The 20,288-nt window shown below is 25.6% G+C and overlaps 1 protein-coding gene across 1 annotated transcript; it reads right to left on the bottom strand.

Annotated features, from left to right (window-relative positions):
* Nucleotides 1–1,053: 1,053 nt before the first annotated feature.
* Nucleotides 1,054–19,191, bottom strand: LOC113553186 (sphingosine kinase 1). The gene is made up of 8 exons (XM_026956374.1): nucleotides 18,201–19,191; nucleotides 11,101–11,242; nucleotides 7,368–7,565; nucleotides 7,082–7,302; nucleotides 6,842–6,993; nucleotides 6,543–6,753; nucleotides 6,079–6,218; nucleotides 1,054–1,858 (listed from the first exon to the last, which is right to left on the bottom strand). Exons 1-8 carry the CDS (start codon nucleotides 18,733–18,735, stop codon nucleotides 1,661–1,663), a joined length of 1,797 nt encoding a protein of 598 aa, XP_026812175.1. The 5' UTR covers nucleotides 18,736–19,191; the 3' UTR covers nucleotides 1,054–1,660.
* Nucleotides 19,192–20,288: the final 1,097 nt, after the last annotated feature.

Raw genomic sequence — 20,288 nt, 5'->3', positions numbered from 1 at the left:
AGTATTTTAATTAAACGCAGCAGGTCAAATATTTTTACTAGATTTTTTTTAAGCTTTTATCAAATAAATATATACAGAGTGATTGTTTCATTGTAACACCAGGCAATATCTTAGGAAATATAAGGAATTTGTTTTTTTCTTTTTCATATTAATTATTGATAGTTATTTTTGATTATAGAAAAATGTAAAATATTATATTCTTTAATATTTATGACTTTTTGTGAATTTTGATTATCATTTTTATTGTATTGTTAATTTATGGTGGTGATTTTTTTTTTTTTTATGTTATTTTATTATTAATTAATTTTAAATTGTAAATATTTAAATTTGTAGAAACATTTAAAAACAATAAAAATAATTTAACTACATAATGTTTATTTATGTGTCACGCTAAGTCTGTGTATGGTATTTAAATTAGTAGGGAATGTTATGTGATAAATTTGTAAATACTATATGTTGAATATTATATACTTTTATTATTTCTCATAAAATTAGTAAGCTCTGAAATGATGTTTGAAATTGACTTAGAATGGAGGGCGAGGACCATAGTATAATTATTAATGATAGATGTGCTTGATGTAAATAAAATTAATTAACTAATTTCATATAATTTAATCTGTTTAACAGTAAAACTAAATATCGAGTACACAGAACTTATACCAATATAATATATTTTATATTAATTTATTTGTTAGCAATAATATCAACACTGAATATTTCTTATAGACATGGAAATTATATTTAATAACTAGTTTTCAACTGCAATACCTAATTGTGGGTATCAACTATTGTAAAGAACAACAGCAAATTTAAAATTCATGGTAACTTTATTATTTTTTTTTTTAACTTAAGTAGTACAAAAAGTATAATCACAATGATAGACATACATAATTGACTTGTAATTGTAAAGTAATTCCATAATTCTCGATTAGGCACAATCAAGGACGGACAAGCAGGCCATCGCACTAACATGTTTCTGTGAGAAAAAATCTCTTCTTATTCTATAATGTGTTCATAACACCAAATATCTATACTATATATTTTTTTACATATATATATATATATATTTATATTAGCTATTACAATATAAAAATAATAATATTAGTTGATATGTTGATGTGTGCTTTATGTACTGTAAAATATTCAGTTCTGAGCCTCCTAAAACTTAGCGTTAGCACTGGGTACAATAAAGATTGAGCGAAGAAAAAATACAAATAATTTATTCATTTACCAAAACGATAATCATTGACTATATGTTAATTATCATATTTTTTTTTGACCTTAATAATTATAACGTAACATTTAACAACCTATTCACCTAATAAACAAATGGTCCCATAACACGAGGATAATTTAAAGAGAAAAAATATAATATTACATTATGGTAACGTCGCTAGTGGCGAATAGAACGAATAATTCAAAATAAATATTGATAGTTAATAATAAATTAAATATAAAACACGCCTCTCGAGTAACAAAAGAGGCGGGAAATAACAACGCGGTATGCATATTATTATACGAGCAAGATAATAATATCGACAAATTTTCTGTGGATTTAAAAAATTATAAAAAAATAACAAATTACGTAAACTACATTATTATAAATAATGTATTCATCACTCTTGTGTCGTGTTCGATCGCACCCGCCTGAGACGAGCCATCAGGAGAACTTTTGCCGGGCGTACACATTAGTGATGCCGGGCATGATTTCCGCTTGTATCGGGCTGTGTTTCAGCTTTTCGCCGTCGACTACCAGGTGGCTGCCTTGCGACAGTGGTTCGAGCCGGAACGCTCGCACGGGGATCATTTCGACGTTGGGTACGGCCAAGTGGTTTCCGGAAGACAGGCCCAACAAAAACTGTGAACCATGAAAAAATATAACACATAGTCGATTAATTTATTTACAAAATGTAATCAACGATTAATAGGTACATTTCATTTACAATAGTTAGGTAAGTACATTATGATGCATTCATTACATAGTCTATGTATGCGGTTTGTTAATAATATTATAATGCGTAAAAGCTTGAAAACATTAATTTGCAGATTTTATTTTTCACAGAAATTTTTATGAAAACTTATAACAATTATTGATTTCAAAGATAGATAGTATTTTGCCTTCAGAATAGGTCATAAAATGTTTTCACTCCTAACCATCTCATTGAAAAATATCAAAACATCAAAATATCCAATACTCGATTTTAAATAAATTATTATATTATATTTAGGCCGTCCATCTAGGTATTGTTGTGATGGAAAAATATTCAATGGCTAAGAAAAAATGATTTTTAAGTTTATCTCTTTAATAAGCTCGATTGTGATACTAAAATGATGGTAAATACTTGGAAAAAAAAACCAACAATACATTTTTGGAATATTATATTAACAGATACATAGTATCATTGATTATAAATACCATTATTTGTAAATTTGTAGTCAATGATATTTGATATTATATAAATATATCTAGTTAGTTTAGGTTAACGCTGTCACAAGCGGTGATGGCCATTGTTGGCTTAACGAGACATTTTATGAAGGTCCCCCACATGGAAAAAAATCATTTATTTTGCTTACAATTATTAAATATAATATTTACTGTATATATATTTTATAATTAGGGACCGGGACTATGCGTAATATGCAAATTTTTGAATTTTCACTTATAAAAATAGATTTTAACGATTTATTGATATTTTAAAATATTTGTAATTATTTACAAAAAAAATGTAATTTTTTATTAAAATAAACATATTTTAAACTCATTACTTTACTAATTGATTTTAAACTAATTTGAAATTCTAGGTTATTAGGTTATTGAAAGTGGATTGACGGGTGCGTCCAAATTTTAGTAATTTTACTATTACGATCACGATTCCATTAAAAACGTATATCCTAAGATAAGAACATGCTAAATTACACGATTAATTACTGTGGACTTATTTAGTTAATTCGTATTTTTATCTCGGTTTTTATTCGTTGAAATTGGTAAAAGGTACCTATATGGTTATGGCAGTAAACACTAAACAATCAATGTGGAAATCGTGCGTATCGCATAAAAATATTCATTGTTTTCAATTTGTAATTGTGTTTTCAATGTATTTACTTTTTTAAATGCCTTAAGAAAAAATTTCAAATATTGCTCGATTACGTATTTTGTAAATCAGTTAGATATAAATTGTTTTTAAATTGGTATGTATACCTGTAGGCTATACAATAATATAAAAAATAGTCAATGATTAAAAAAAAAAATAACAAAAATAATGTATATGCATATATATGTATTCATTTCTTATATAGTTATATACTTATGTATATGTATGTACAGGTATATAAATGTATTAAATGTTTTTAAATTAAAAATACACACATCATTATTTAAATATTTTTTTATGCTTATGTAAGTGTACATTTTTATAATTTTAGCGTACTCAATCCCAAGCTCCATTAATAACCAAAGAAATTTTAGATGATCATCAAATTTATTTTACATTTTTGTAACTTATTGCCTATTCAATATCTAACTTTTATTATTAAATGTGTTTAATTCTAGAGAATCGATAGTATACACGGATCAGACTTCAGAACGTCTTTTTAAGAAATTCACTGACAATAAACTCCGTAGTAAGTGTTGACCTAAAGTATTTCTTAAATAATGTTCGACATATTTGAATTTAAAGAAAGTACCTTCACATTCAACCCATGCAAGAGATAGATAATGTAAGCATAAACTTATAAGTAAAGTGAAAGCCACATTAGCATGTCTCTCTTTATTTTTTTGGAATTGATAATTTTATATATTTTTTACAGCTAAGATCAAAAATAAAAATGTACTTAAAATCAACATTTTAAAATTCAACAAATTAATCGATGAAGAAAAAACATTAAACACGATTACGCAAAGTAAACATCTGTGTAATAAATAGGTAATAAGTAACGAGTATAAATTCTGAATACCTACTTTCTTCTTTGTGTTTGTTTTACTATTTTCGTTGATATTACGATACCGTATTACATATACACATACATAGTAACTTAAGTTCAGAACAGTTTACAGAAAAGTTCTTCCTAATTTCTAGTGTTCCTGTAATTGTAGCCCCAAATGACCCAAAATAACACTAAATTTAAGTTCTTTTCAAATTTATATTAAAATATTATAGTCATTGGTCAAATACTGTAGTTACTATATAATTTATACTCGTAAAGGCCTATCTATTAATATATTTTGATGATGATCTATTATATTATTTATTTTCTTTATATATTTTTTTTACGTTCATTTTTCCCTATTCGCTATCACACTGTAGTGGTGATGGTAAAATTCTATTGTCTTTAACCACGGCGGTAAATTGTGCTTAGCTACATTTTAGCTACTGTCACAGTAAACGTAGAACTTAATATAATATATAAGTTTAATATGATTATCTATATTCAATCACCAATGCATTAAACCAGTGGTTCTCAATTTTTTTTAGTACCACGACCCAAATTTACCTTGATAGATAAATCGACCTACATGGTTTCACTTTATATAAGTAGTTATAAAAAACAAAATTTCTATTGTATAAATATGTATAAATTTGGAATATGTATTTAATATTTTATAGGTTTATTATAATCAATTTATTTTTATAAATGTACTTTTAATAATGAGGTGTAGCGAAATATGTACTTGTTTTATGTTATAGCTAATAACAGCATTAACATTATAATTCAAAAAATTGTTCGCGACCCACTAAAAATTGACTGACGACCGACCAACCAGTAGGCCGCAGCCCACACTTTGAAAAATGCTGTATTGTACGATGAATAAGGTCTCAATTAAAAAAAAATCATGTACATAGAAAGGAAGGGGCACCGAGAAAATATCGATTTCTCAATAGGCTTTAACATTCGAACACGTCACTGCCCACAGACTATAGTACTATACTGGTATAATCTCGATAAAAAAAAACGTAAAATGCTGATCCGTTTTAACGTACCGTACTAATAACTATGATGTACATCCAAAATAATGTCAATATGTGTGAATATAAATGTTAAAACTTCTATTTTTATAAAAATTGACAACTAATTCTGTATAAATATATACAGTAAAATCCCGTTACAACGAACTCCAGGGGACCGAATTATTTTTTGTTATAACGAAAATTCGAATAAGCTCTTTATAAGCCTTGTTTTTTCGGCAGGGGACTTCTATGACTTTCGGTATAACGGGATTTTTCGTTGTAACGGGAATTTACTGTGTTATGTACATGTCAGTGTAATGTGATATTCAACCCATTTCTTCTACATTAGAAATCATGTAAACAATTAATTATTCTCTACGGGTATAGAGAGATGAGGGACAGTTGGGCTCTGCAAGGTCTATTAATTTTGACCATATTGAAGCACCTTAGGCACTAAGGTCACCAAGTTCAATATAAGGAACACACGTGTCTTGAAACATTACGTTGGTACAACCAACTACCAAGTTCACACATATTAGAATATGGGAGCGGTATTTGCTTTACAACGATTTTTGAACGACACTGCAATAATTGTATAAACGATATAGATATGAATAATTTTTATTATAGACGATTTTATGAATGGTGAACACTTTTATAATATTGTTATCTCTGTCAATTTTTAAGTAGTTTGTAGTACTAACATCTAATATATTTATATAGGCATCTATAATGACTCGACATTTTTTACGATTTTATATTATTTTTTTTCACTCGGCTATCTTGACTAAAATGTTTGTAAATAAAAATTTTATTCATTCAATATCTAATATATTTTATAGGTTAACATTCTTATAAAATTTGAAAATATTCTGAAAAAATGAAAAATATTAGATATTTTTAAGTATTATATTTTATAAACATTATACAAACTAAATAAAACCTGCTTTTTTGAAAAATATAAAAATTAGCTGTATATATATTGTACATATGTGTGTGAGTAAAATTCTTGGTTATTTATGATATTTATTATGGCAAAACTTTTTTTTTAACAAGGTATCACTAGCTGTAGTGTAAATACGTTATTGAAAAGATTTTCGTAAATATTATCATTAAATAATGATTCACTCACTTGTAGGAAAGTCGTTCTGGATATTCCATTTTTAATAACAAGCAGCCAGATCACACCGTCGTTCAATTTTGATTTGGGCGCTAGTATTACGTCTTCGCTTATGTGAGATAGATATGAAGCATGTATCATCACGAACTCGTCTACAAAATAAACATAATAGTTGTATTTGTATAATATTCCTATATTATGCGATCCAGCCAACATATTTAAGCTAACTGTTGTAATATAAATTCCTTTCTTTTTAATTAATTTTTTTTTTTTATTACTCGATTATTTTCTATTTGAAATATTATTCTTATTTGAACCAATACTAAAACCAATAGAAATAATACTGTTACACGGAAATACAAAAATAATAATTGGTAAAAATCAGATTTTAAAATAAGTGAACGATAAAATAATACGGCGTTTATAGCGAGAACTAAATCATTGAATTATATTAATAATGTAGTTGAAGTTCTTACCTTCAACGACTACCCAGTCTGACGGAACCGGATCGGAAAGCGGAGGGAGTTTAGATATAGGTCCGCGCACCCAAACTTCGGATCCCTCGATTACGTCTGGTATTGATGAAAAGCTCGGTGCTTCGTTGACAGACATGAACGCCGTGCGCTTGGATATTATTGACGAAAAACTCTCGATCCGCTCACGTGGTATTTCGAAGTCTCCTTGCAACTAAGCAAAAATAATAAAAAAAAAAATTATTAATTTAAAACTAGAAATGTTACAGATTAGCGTGTAATCACTACTTTATTATATTTACCGGATCCATTCCGAATTCAATCGATACTGGTTCGTCGTCGATGACCTCTTGGAAATCACCTGACGAGCCTCTCGCGTAATTGTTCATTCTAGTCTCGGTTTCTAGATTGTCAATTTTGGAATACGACAATCGGGCGGGATAACTCCTTAGACCTATAAAAAAAATATAAATATAACGTTTACGTACGGAAATTATCGGTAATTGCGCTACTACATAGCGCGTACGAATGACGAGCCTTACCAATAAGTCTAGCAATACTCCATATAGTAAACCTGGGGCTACCTATCATCCTAAGTCTCTCGCTCTCTATATCAATGTCAGCAATAAAACCCCAACCGATCGATAGAAAAGAGTATACGACTTGTGTTAGAGTCTCGACTCTAACTAGATCCATTGGACACCTGTTACCGCCGACAATGTTTAGCGCTGATATGAGAATGGGATCCGGATTGTAAGGTTCGCTATAAATGTTCAACTGGTTGCATTCAATGTGCAGTAGTTTGTATAAAATAAAATTTGAGCTCACTTGGTCTCGAAACTTATTGACTTGGCCATCCCATTGCCGGAACCACCAGGTATGACGGCCAGGGTCAGATATTCGAAGGCTCGCTGCCAGTCTGATCGTTCCATGAGACCGTTAATCACTTCGAACATGAGCCCGTCACCGCCGAGCACTACCACACCTCGGCCCCATTTATAGATGTTACTCGTTCTCATCAAGTTCCTAATAACAGATGAAAGCATCATATGCACGATGCATAAGTACCGATTATTAAAATATTGTTAAAAAGTAATTTAAATGAATTATTTTCCTTAATATTTAATACTGGCATTCAATTTTTACAATAACAATTATTGTTAGAACAAATAAAATGTGTAATATTTAAGAATCTTTAGAAAACTGTCTTATTTTTTTTACGTGTAACTATGAAATATTAGTTGTTAATTATGCTACTATTAATAGTAAACAATTTACAAACTAGTATCGTTTTTGTCAGTGTGATTTGTGTTATACGTCCTATACATTTCCAAATCGGTAAATAAAAAATAAAAGAATCATTAGACTTTTACTTTTTTGACGATCTATTAGGAACACGTAATCCTGTAAGAAAAGCACAGATGGAAAATAGTATATTTTACTATAGATATTGGTTAGGTAACCTTATATAATATATAGGTACCCAAAGGGCTGAAGGGCCACGTATATGAATTTATTGCGGGTAATACACACAGTAATAAATGGCATCGTCGATCGTCGCTTTTCGCCATCGTGTAAATTAGCGTCGAATTCCGAAATTACCGAGGCAAAATATTGTACGCAAGAATAGATAGAAAACAAAACGTGTTTATTCTGCACATCGTGAATGGACGTGTTTATACGGTAGTATTCCAGTATAACTCGCGTACACAATACATTTTTACAAACCGATAACACAGAGATTTATTACATAAAAACGCCATATTACGATATACTTAATAGCATATATATATTATTAAATGCGCGTTTCGTAACCTACATATTATAAGACAACGGAGGTCGGAGGAGGATATAATATATATATATTACATAGGTATATCATACATAATTGCAGGTAATTAATTGGAATTATCAACAGGGATAACTTATCTTACATTCTTACAAGTACATAACATTTAAACATATACATACATTTAAAATTTAAACGCATCGTAATAATAATAGTACCTAATTGCCAACAATGCAAAATTAAAATTTTAAATTTGATTTATAATACTAAAGGTAATCGAGTTGTAATACGTAAATATATTTCTTATATAATAATTATTTTTATATGTTTTTATAGCATACGTATTAGTTTAGTTGTAGGCAAAAAAGCCATAAATGAAAATATCAATTAAAAAAAAAATCAAATGTATCTACTACATTTTATTTTTTGAATTTATGATTTATTATTAGACTTATGTTTATTATGACCTAAATGGCCGATATTAGTTACCTGCAGAAAAACCCACAAAAAAGTTTATTAAATCAATGTCATCATTAATAATTAATACCATAAATTATTTATGGACTGTAATATCTAGTTTATAGTACTGCATTATTGTATAATATGGTATGTAGTTTTCTGTTTATTTTATACATTAATAGCCAATAGGTACCTGTTTATAATTTTTATTTTTTTGTATAGTATAAAGAAAAAAGTGTATTTTTTTATGAAAATTGTATTTTTTTTCTTGGATTATTTTTAAATTTAATTTTTTGTTGGTTTTTTTTCAGGTTACCTACGTATATTAAATCACTATGTGAGATTATTCGTCCACGTGTATTTTACTGTTTTAATATGCGTCGAACGTCAGTTTCTATGCCCCACATATTCTATCCAATTATCAAAAATATATTTCAAATATGTTGATTGAAAAACTTTAGTAGGTATTCATTATCATCAAATTGCCTCCTTCAATAAGTAACAACTAGGTTCGATTTTCAACGTTAAGATTTTCGGAGTTTTTTTTATAAACCGAAAGTTTTCAAAGAAAAATACATAATAATAAGAAAAGCAGTTAGTAATACAACTATTTTAAATGTTAAAATTTAAAATATATATTATTATTAGTATAAGCATAATGTATGTAATAAATAAATATTATACACCCTAATACCCCATTGCCAATTGACATACGTTAGTTTTCATTTAAACTTAAAATAGATCAAACTTTATTTACTTTAATTTTAAATCATTATACATTTTTTTATATATATAAACATAATAATGAATAAAGTTGCATTCTCAATTCACTATGTCGTGTTTTGTTCAGTAACTATAATTAATATACAAAATGTTGCTGGTAACAAAATGTTGGTAATACCATTGATTTTAGTTAAATTCAGCTGTACAAGATACGGCGTGATTATCAATTACCTATATCTTTGTTATTTTAAATAGATAAGCAAAGCCAAAGATTTAAATAAGAACAAATTATTCATGGACAAATAATATGGAAAATTCCTATATACTTCAGCTATATATAAGTTATAAATGTTCTAATTAATATTATAGTAATTTTAATTTAATGACTTTAGTAGTTATGATTAATAATAAACCATTATAAGAACTACAAATTTATGGTTTTTAATAATAATTAATAATCGTGTACGATTTACCTAAATATTTAAATAAAAAATGATACTATAGTCAATAACAATAAAACAGTGTGAAATATCATCAAAAAATCGAATTAAATAAGAATCACGCACAATTATAACTTTTCTACTATAATCAGGTGATTATCTAAGAGAAATGTAAATGTATAGCCAATAATAATCAAGGTTAACACATATTTAATTCCAAAGTGAATATCACTATTTAAACCAGACCTATCAAGTAATAGAATATGATATAATCATGAATAGAATACAAACTAATTATTTTTATTTATTAAACAATATTTAATTCGAAACAAAAAGTTCAATTTTTTAAGTGAAACTGAATAATTAAAAATATTTTAATGTTTTCAGACAAATAGGTGTATAGTAATTCTATTGAGGTATAATTTGATAAATGTACCAAAAATGCATAGAATAAAACATAATATGCAACATAGATGTTAATAAATATATTAAATAAATTATATATGTATTGTAAACAAAGATTAAATAAGTAAGACTAAAACAAATTAACTAACATTATGTCCTTGGATTTGTTAGAGTAAAATGCTTAAATTAGTTCTTTTTTTTTGTAATTATAGGTTTTTTGAACTGGATTTTAACAAATTTGAAAGGACTGTATTAACACTAATTATTTAACTGAATAATATTTGAACAAATGTAAATAAGTATAATGACAATAGTCATCAACCTTCACACGTCATTTTAAAATAGGTCTATACAATAAAGATTTAGCATTACATATATCATTATATTATATTATAATAATTGAATGTTAAATTTCTAAAAATTTAAAAATTTAACAAAATTATTGATTTATAGACTATTTTAAGGTCTTGCATAAAATATTTATGACAAAAATGGTTGTGAATTTAGAGTCAAGTTTATCTATGTATTATATTTAAACAGAAACATCTGATAAATGTAACTTAATGTAATAAGTAAAGTGATTGTATATAGGGCTAATGCAGCGAGGATAAAAAATGCAAAACAATAGATGATGTCAAAGGAGGAAATCCTGGATTAATTTTAATTGAATGGAGGACAAATGTACATATAGATTTATATCAAGTTCCGGGTAAGTATAGTTGAAATATACTTCAAATATATTTACCTAGCATCATTTTGCATGCATGTAATATGCAAATCGTAGTCAACATCAGCCATATTTAAAATAGGTACTATTTTACGTTGAAATATTTCACGTGATTTTCCAACACCACTTTTTGGATTCACAATCACTAATAAATGATTACCTGAAATATAAAAATACATACAATTATTAAAGTTAATCATTATTTATTGCTTATTAGTTATCATATATAATTTCAATTCTGCAGCTATCAATAAATATTACTAAATAGCATAAATTATTTATTTAACTAATATAGGTATTAATATAATTAATTCAACAATTAAAAATACCTACTATTACCTATTTGTTTTATTTTTAAATGGTGTTGATTGATAAAATATTAACATTATCTAGTGCAATTAAATTAATTTTAAAAGAATTAATTCTTGATTTAATTTAGCATGGAAATTATAATATATATTATGTTATAAGATAATTAGTTAATCCTTCTCAAATTGTTCAGTATGAACGAGTTTTGGAATATTTTAAAAATATTTATTAAAATGATATGCAAAGAAATATTCACCATATTTTTTAAATTAATTAAAAATTAATAAAAAAACTATTTTAATAATAAGATAATAAAACTTTTCGAAGTTGATATTGTAAAAAAGTTACTTTCTGATCAAAATGTTTAAAATGTTTAAATATAAAGTATACATAGACAATATTAATGAACTGTTCTTCAAAATATAATTGGAAAATGTATTGACTAGAAAAAATTTGCAGTTTTATGTTTTCTTTTACTTTTATAGTTATAAACAATCTCAAATTCTTAATCTTTCTCTTTTTGTATGGTTTAAAGTTTTTCCAAATATTATGACATTGTGCCTAAGGTTGTATTTAGGACAAAGCAAACATATTAATGCAACCCTGGGTAGCATATTTTTAGTTCATCCAAAGAACACTACATTTTTTAAAATGATGACTGTTTTTTATTATTTGTGTCTTGTGTGTTATTTACTATTATATACAATATACAAATATGTAACTGGCAAGTTGAAACTACATAATTATACAAAAATACTATAATCATGGATATAGATAACTCAGTGACCATCACAAATATCATGTTAATAGACATTATCTCAATGTTAATTAATAAATATTTGTTTATTTACAACCAGAACAATAACGATGAACCGTAATATTATTATTACTGTAATTATTCATATTAACATAAAACCATAATAATGTACAGGATTGTGTGTTGACCTTGAAAATGGTTTATAATAATTCATAACAGATGATGAATATTATGACAAATTATTATGCCAGGTTAGGTCTGATGGTTACCCAGTTGTTTTTATACTTAACCTATTTACTTTTAGTATACTATATTTTAATATTATAAAATCTAATGATACAGTTTTCAAAATTGTTTTTAAATTTATTTAAAAGAAAAATGGCAAACCTATTAAAAATAAATAGATATTCATACACATAAAAATTGACCATGAAATCATTTGATTGGAGATATGGACATATTATGTTGACCCAATACATAAAATTTCCAAATAAAGTCCTATATTTATTATTTACTATAATATGCTATACTATATTATCTTGGGATTTGATCCAAATTAATAAATAATTGTATATTTCATATAATATAATAATTATAAATTATAATTATCAACATATAATACTACTTGAGAAAACAAAAATTAAAAATCAATTTTTATTAACAGTTGTAAGCATTTTAGTTATAGAATATAATTAGTGAATAATAAGAAATCGAAATACTCTAGCCAAGATATTATGTAAAAACATATTTATTTATGTGACTGAAGCTTAAATGACTTATTGTAGATATATAAATAATAAATAATTATTAATTAATTATATTTAATTAAAAACAAATACCCATGCAATCTACCAAAATATAAATAGAGTGAAAGTAGATAACTGTTTGCTACATAGTAGGTGTCAAGTTTACCCTATCATTGTATCACTATTATATATACATTATTGAATTCAATCATAAATCATTAAAAACCATTCTGAAAAAGATGATCTGTCAGCCTATATTGCAATTACATTTTATTATTAGTAATAATATAGATTGAATTATAGTTGACTGAAAATATTACTTTTTAAACTTTTTTCTATCATTAAATTACTAGAATTGTTATTCTTCGTTTAAATATTGAATTTTGTCTAAATGCGAATTTCAAATGTTTATAAAAATATTGTACTTAAAAACTATTTTAATTTTTTTGGTTACAGTATTAACTACTTATGAAAAAGCTTATAAAGAAAAATATTGTGATTATGTATATTTAATATTTTTTAATTGGTATATGAACAACTTATTAAGGACTGTATTACAGTTTGAAATTTTTTGATTGAGTAGAACAAATTTTTTTATCAACATTTGGTCGTTTACAGAGAATGGTAATATTAACACAAGATATTAATCATAAGTATTAATGGTAATTTGTTTATGAGTTATATCAAAAAACAAATTCAATTTCAACTATTTTTGTGTAAAAATTCTTATTTTTTTTCAATATTGACTTATCCAAGGGTTAAGTATTAAAGTATCAATTAGATCTAATTTATTATCAAAAAACACTCTCAAAGTTGGAAATCAAAGAATTTTTTTACAATTTCTCTAATATATTCTATAATAATAATAAAACATCACATTGTTGCAAAATCAATAGATTTAAAGAAGAAAAAATGAAGTATACTCTCATTTTATGGTCCCATAGTCCTACTAATTCAAATATTGAAACCAAGAAAAGTTAATCAATATTAATTCACAAATTGACTAGACATAACCTCTGATGAACTTTATTAATTAGTTGTTATGCACAATTAACATTGATCAAAAATATATTGAACTGATTTATATTTATTACTTGGTGTCACTTGTTGTCATACACTATAACACAAATATATTATACAACTGATTTAAAAATAATTTTTTTGATTCTTGACAGCTTAATATGTTAATATGTTTGCATATTCAACAATAAGCAACATGATATTAAGATACAGTTTTATCATTAATATGAAGTGTAAACTTGAAATAATTTCTTATTTTGTTATATAAATTACAATAACGAAATTAAGTAAATATATTTTATATATGAATAAATTTATAGCAAAATAATATATGAACTGTTAATGAAAATTGAAAGTTATTTACAAACATAGTAGAATAAATTAAAATAAACAAATAATTATCTTAAGTAATGACAGATGATGAATACATTTTTAGGGTTAGACAACAAGGTCTACATAAAAATAATAAATATAAAATCAAAAGTTTATAATTAATCAACATATTAATCTATGAAGTAAAATATTATAGTAGATAATACAATACGAGATTAAAAAAAGCTTATTAATAAATAATTATGTTTATTAAGGTGTTGATAGTTGATAGGTTGCCAGTTATATAAATAATAAGTTAAGAAGAATTATTCTATAATGAAGCTGTAGGTATTGTACATTTATTTATATGGTCATAACTCATAATAATATATTCAATACATTAATAATGTAGGTGATAAGTTAGACACTATTTTTATTAATTAAATATCATTAACAAAGTAGTAAATACAAATTATTTACCTACATTATTGATAAGTTGAATAATAAATAAATATTAGGAAATTATATTTTATTGGACATATGCATATACTGTATACATACCTTATAGTTATTAATTAATGTATTTTATAGGCCTTTTAACAATTATTAATGGTGCATTTTTAACTCAATATTTTAGTAGGTTTCTACTCTTATGGGTATATATGTTCACTATGTTCTATATAATTTTGATTGTCAAACTTACATTTCATGTATGATATATGTAAAAACTAAAATAATGATTTAATAAATATATTTTAAATAATAAAAAAAATAATTTTAGTATATTTACAGATTATAATCTACAATTTATCTGCAGTATTATACAACTGATGTTATTCTGTTATGTTTGGAATATGGACCTAAAATACACAGTATAATGGTAATAATTTAATAAAATATGTTAATATATGAGTACTTAGTATATACAAAGTAATCACAACTTAGTTAATAACAATATCCTTGTATCATTATAATATGTACTTTTTTTTTTTTAATACACTATTTATAATTATTAAACCTAGTTATTAATTATATTTAAATGTTATTTTTTTTTTATTATTATTATCTTAGTAGTTTTATTATTTTCTTAAAAATATTAAATTAATAATAGATCTATTTATTATTTGTATATAATATGTATGTAGAACCTACAATAAGCGTAATGAATTGTAAAAAATACTTAAATAAATAATTTAATAATATTTAAATGTTTAGTTAATTTTTTCATTGGTTTTTTTCTCTATTAATTTTTTTTCCAGAATTTTGAATATTATATGAAATAAATAGAATAAATATTATCTCTCAAAATTTCTATTCATAATTATCATTATGGCAGTAACTTTCAAAGACATTTTATCAGTGATAGATAAATACTAAAATAAGGATTACAAGAGTATTTTGAAATTAAATTTTATAAGACATTTAGTTATACTGAAAACAATTTAATTTATATTAAAGTAAAATTCAAATTTACCTAATATATTTGAATTTACAGATAACCTGAAAATAATTCATGGGCTGTTGATGAAACAAGACTATGACTATTTTTTACACCCGTGTTATAATAATGGATTATACTTTTTCTTATCCAATAAATTAAAATATGTGTTTAATTTATATCCTAAATATTTACTGATTACCATTTTATTAACTTTAACTTTAATTTTCTAAAAACAAAACATTCATTTCTTGAAATTTAGAATTATTAAAAGATTAAATTGCTAATTAACATTTATTCAACTAATCAGTAATACAAATTATAAACAGGTTATCACTAAAGGTCAAAAGTTATTTTATAAGTACTTAGAATAGAAATGTTAAAAGTTTTAAATTTTGATATAGGTATTTGGTATCTCTGGATTTGAAAACAATATAAAAACTTAACAAGTAGATTAAACAGATAAATATTTAGATGAATAAATTATAAATTATATTAAAAACAATGATGTAAAAATTATTCAATATATTATTTATTAATGCTGTCATATCTGATATAATACGTGTTCATGTTAAATTGAAATGTAGTTTTGGAAAGTTAAATAGAGAACCAAAATACAAAGTTTGAAAACTTTTCAAGATTGTAAACCCTTTATAGCTCATGTGATATGTACAACTTATTATTTTTTTTTAAACTTTTATATAATTACAAAAATTGACAAGTTAGAGTAAGTCTCGGAGGAGTAAATTAAAATTTATAAATAATTGCTGTTTTTAGTAATATTTTAACCCTTATTTTATATTTGAGGTATCCTTAATATTTTTAAATGGCAATTTATACATAGAAAATACTCAATTAAATACTAGTGCCAATTAATTAACATCTAAATAAATAATTTTTTAATGTGTTAATGTATTTTTTTTTTTAATTCGGATAAATTTTGAAAACAAAGTACTAAAAACGAATAATTAACTATATCAGGCGTTTACAAACTATGGGTCACAATTATATTTTTGACAAGTCATGTTAACTTTGAATTATTTTTATAAAATTCAAAATAAACATACATAATATTTTCTGTGTAACTATATTGTACATTGGTATAGGAATTTGTTGTATCATTGATTATAATCCCTAATGATTAGGTGTGCACCAGTGCAGTGGTGTCATTTCAGTTTTTGTTTGACTAGGGCAATTACTAACTGATTTGCCGACTCAAAATTTTTTCCACACAGTTCACATAGAATAGTATCATAGTTGGTAAGGGGGGGGGGGTAGGTTTATGAATTTTCAGATATATAAACGTCATACATAGAATTTTGAAGTATTAAAGTGTTAAATATAAACAATTTTTTCAAATACTCATATTTATTAGAATTAGAAAGTCAAATATAGAATAATTGAGTAATGTGTAAATAAATAATAAATATGTAATAGGTACCTTTAAGTACTGCAGATTTACAAGTAGTTAGCAGTATTTACAGTCACGTAATATAAATACTAAATATCTTGATTAATAATATAATAAACTTCTTTAAAAAACACAACAAAAAAATTAACAATAAATTTTTATTAATAAAATATCAATATTCAATATTATGATTTATAACAATGGCCTTTAGTAGTTAAAAATAAGACTTCTTATAATGTGCCGACTTAAGGTTGATGTAAATGTTAGATTAGGGCAAATGCCCAAGTTTTTCAACCCCCCTCCCCCCAATGACACCACTGATCCAGTGCCGCTGTTAGACTAAAAGTTGTAAAGATAGCGATTAATAATGAAATTATAAAAAAAAGTCATTAGTATATTAAAGGTTGCTAAAATTAATCCATACTGTTAAAAATTTGGGAACCTTTGAATTATATTATTCATATATTTCAACTTGTTCTAACTTTGTTAATTTTACAATTAAGAAAAACTATAATACAAAAATTATTTAAAAATTAGTCTATTCGAATCTGTAGATAAAAAGTGGATTTGCTTTTTAAATAAAACAAGTTTTTTAATGCATATGAATACTGAAAAGTTAAACAAGAACTCTATTTGATCTGAAGTCATACTACTAAAATATCTAGTGATACCTCTTGATACTGTATGACTAAATGTTTGATTTTTACTGAAAAAAAAAAAACTTCATAACTAGTCATGTTTAAAATGTTTAAATATGCTGTTTGTCTGATCTAAAAAAAACCTATAAATATTCTCTTTATACTCTTAAAATAATAACTATGCTTCAAATGTAAGTAAATTAAAAAAAAAAAATTGAATAGTTTGATTATACTTCCATAAAAAGGTTTAAAAAATCAAAATCAAAATATATATAATCATATCAGTATTGTATTGATAAATAAGTGTAAAACTCAGATAAATAGTTTAGAAAAATATTTTATAAAGTAATTTAGTTTTATGCGGTTATATGATAATAACTTTAATAACAAGTATTCGTATTTCGGGTTTCCTTAATTTCTATGATTGTACCATTAAACATTTTGGATTAAAGAATGTTTTTATTATTATTATTTCAATTGTGCTCACCTAGATAATCGTCGTCTGAAGGTGCAACAATAGTACCGTCCTCACACCTAGCCCGTAATAGTGATTTGATGGCCAATTTCCACTTCGCTGCCACTCGGTTATTTTCATCATAACTGTTGAAGTTTCTGAACCTCAGTGTGACAGTCATCTTGTCACGCTTCTCGTTCTTAGACCCAACATTCTTCAGTACATATGCATATACACTTAAGTACGCACTGTAATCACCGGCCTCTACATACGGCACTCGCACCTGACACTCATCTGTTTCTGTTGTGGTGTCTTTGGTGGCTTTTGTTGAGCCTCCTTTTACCGGCCGACAGGCACAGTGGCCAGACTTGCCACTATTCCGCATGCATTTACAGCCAATTATATCGCGGATGTGTATCAGGTCGGTCTTCTCAGTCCCATCGTCACTTTTCTTAGTCAAGTGTAGACCTTCGTTCGTCAGTGACACCTTATATGAGTACTGCTTTCTTGACAGCGCGTAAAATGTTTCCTCGAGTATCGGCGAGGCAACAAGTCCATTTCCATTCATGGTGGTGTGAACGGTTACGTGCTGGACATGTATGGATGATAATGTAATATTCTATCGATATAAATTATTTATTAAAATAAAATCTATCAGTATGGAGCGGCTAGAACGATTAACTAGTGACGGAACTCGTCTTAATACTATTCGCAATTGGAGCCCGCCAAAACGTAACTAAAAATTATACCTAATTCTGTTGTCATTTTTATTACTAATTATTATGATTTTTATGTTAACGCGTGTGACGGGTTTCGCAAAGAACAAAATACGAATTCAGAATTGGAAATGTCGAATCGTCAAACACGATCAAGGTCTACCGACTGAGTACTGGCGAACTGTCGAAGTACGATTGTATTGAACGAACAGTGAATACTACGAAAATATCAAGTACGGTTCGTTGAAAATTGAAATCGAACTTATCGCTGTCCCAGTGTCGCCCGTCAGTCAACAGTATTATCTCATCACCATGGTTGTTGTGCCATAGGTGGAATGAACACATTTATATTCATTTGAATGTCCAACTTGAAGATTTTTAATGTTCATGATAAAAACTTGAATTACTACCACGGTTACTCTTTCGTAGATAATAAGAGATTTTAATATTTTAAATATAATATATGTTTTATTTTTATATATAGACATCAAGAATTCAAGATTATTGTACACATTATTGTTTTCCTTCATTCTTTGTCTATTGTACATTTATACAGTATGAGTTGTGACTGTTATGACACTATGTATAATGTAACTTTATATATATTAAACTTATAGTTCAAGTTTATTTCATTTAGATAGCCTATTGAAGAATGAAAAATAATTCTTTCAAATCCCTTTAATATTAGTCTTATTCTAAAATGACCTACAATTGAGTGGTAATTATCAAATGCCAAATAGTAAATATTCAATTTAAATATGTTTTAATACAATTTGTTGATTTAGGTTTCAAAGACAATATCATAAATTATTCTTTTAATTATTAAAATATATACTAAATTTTCTGTATAATATAAACTCACCTTTGCCTGGGAAAAATTAACAAACATAAAATACGACGGCATGCGTATCGGTGTGTATCTCGGTATTATTAAACTTCAGTTACTTCATTTTACGGCTATATAGATCTCAGTGAACTAATTCAATCGACCACTATATGAATTTTGGAAAGTAGTTCAGACTACTCTAAAAGTTCTTGATATGTTCAGTAAGAACAATCTCTGAAACTTTTGTTAAAATTTTCTTATTGGTTAAAAAGTCACAAACTTATAGAAATTGCCTTAAATTGTACATTTTAATAACAAATATTGAACTAAATATTATTTTGTGTTTTAAAAAAAATTGTATAACAACACAACACAAGTAGGAAAATCTATACTAATTTTATTTTCATAACCAATGACAATTCTATATAATATATTAATAAAAATTATTATTTGAACCAATATGAAATTCATGTTAATTAATATAATCATAAAGTAACAACCTATCAAAGGGTTAGTTTAACAAAGCAAGCTCATTCCTTGTGCTCAAGAAATATGAGTATAGAATTTAATGTCAATTGG

Source organism: Rhopalosiphum maidis, chromosome 2, assembly GCF_003676215.2.
Source record: "Rhopalosiphum maidis isolate BTI-1 chromosome 2, ASM367621v3, whole genome shotgun sequence".
NCBI classification, from domain to species: Eukaryota; Metazoa; Arthropoda; class Insecta; order Hemiptera; family Aphididae; genus Rhopalosiphum; species Rhopalosiphum maidis.
This window is presented reverse-complemented; position numbering and strand designations above follow the sequence as displayed.

Excerpts from the sequence above, each read along its gene's own strand:
- LOC113553186 (XM_026956374.1), bottom strand. The coding sequence starts at position 18,735 with ATGAATGGAAATGGACTTGTTGCCTCGCCGATACTCGAGGAAACATTT. Across the intron at positions 7,303-7,367 it reads TCAATAAGTTTCGAGACCAA|CGAACCTTACAATCCGGATC; the intron begins GTGAGCTCAAAT and ends GAACATTTATAG. Across the intron at positions 6,219-6,542 it reads AGACTGGGTAGTCGTTGAAG|ACGAGTTCGTGATGATACAT; the intron begins GTAAGAACTTCA and ends TTTATTTTGTAG.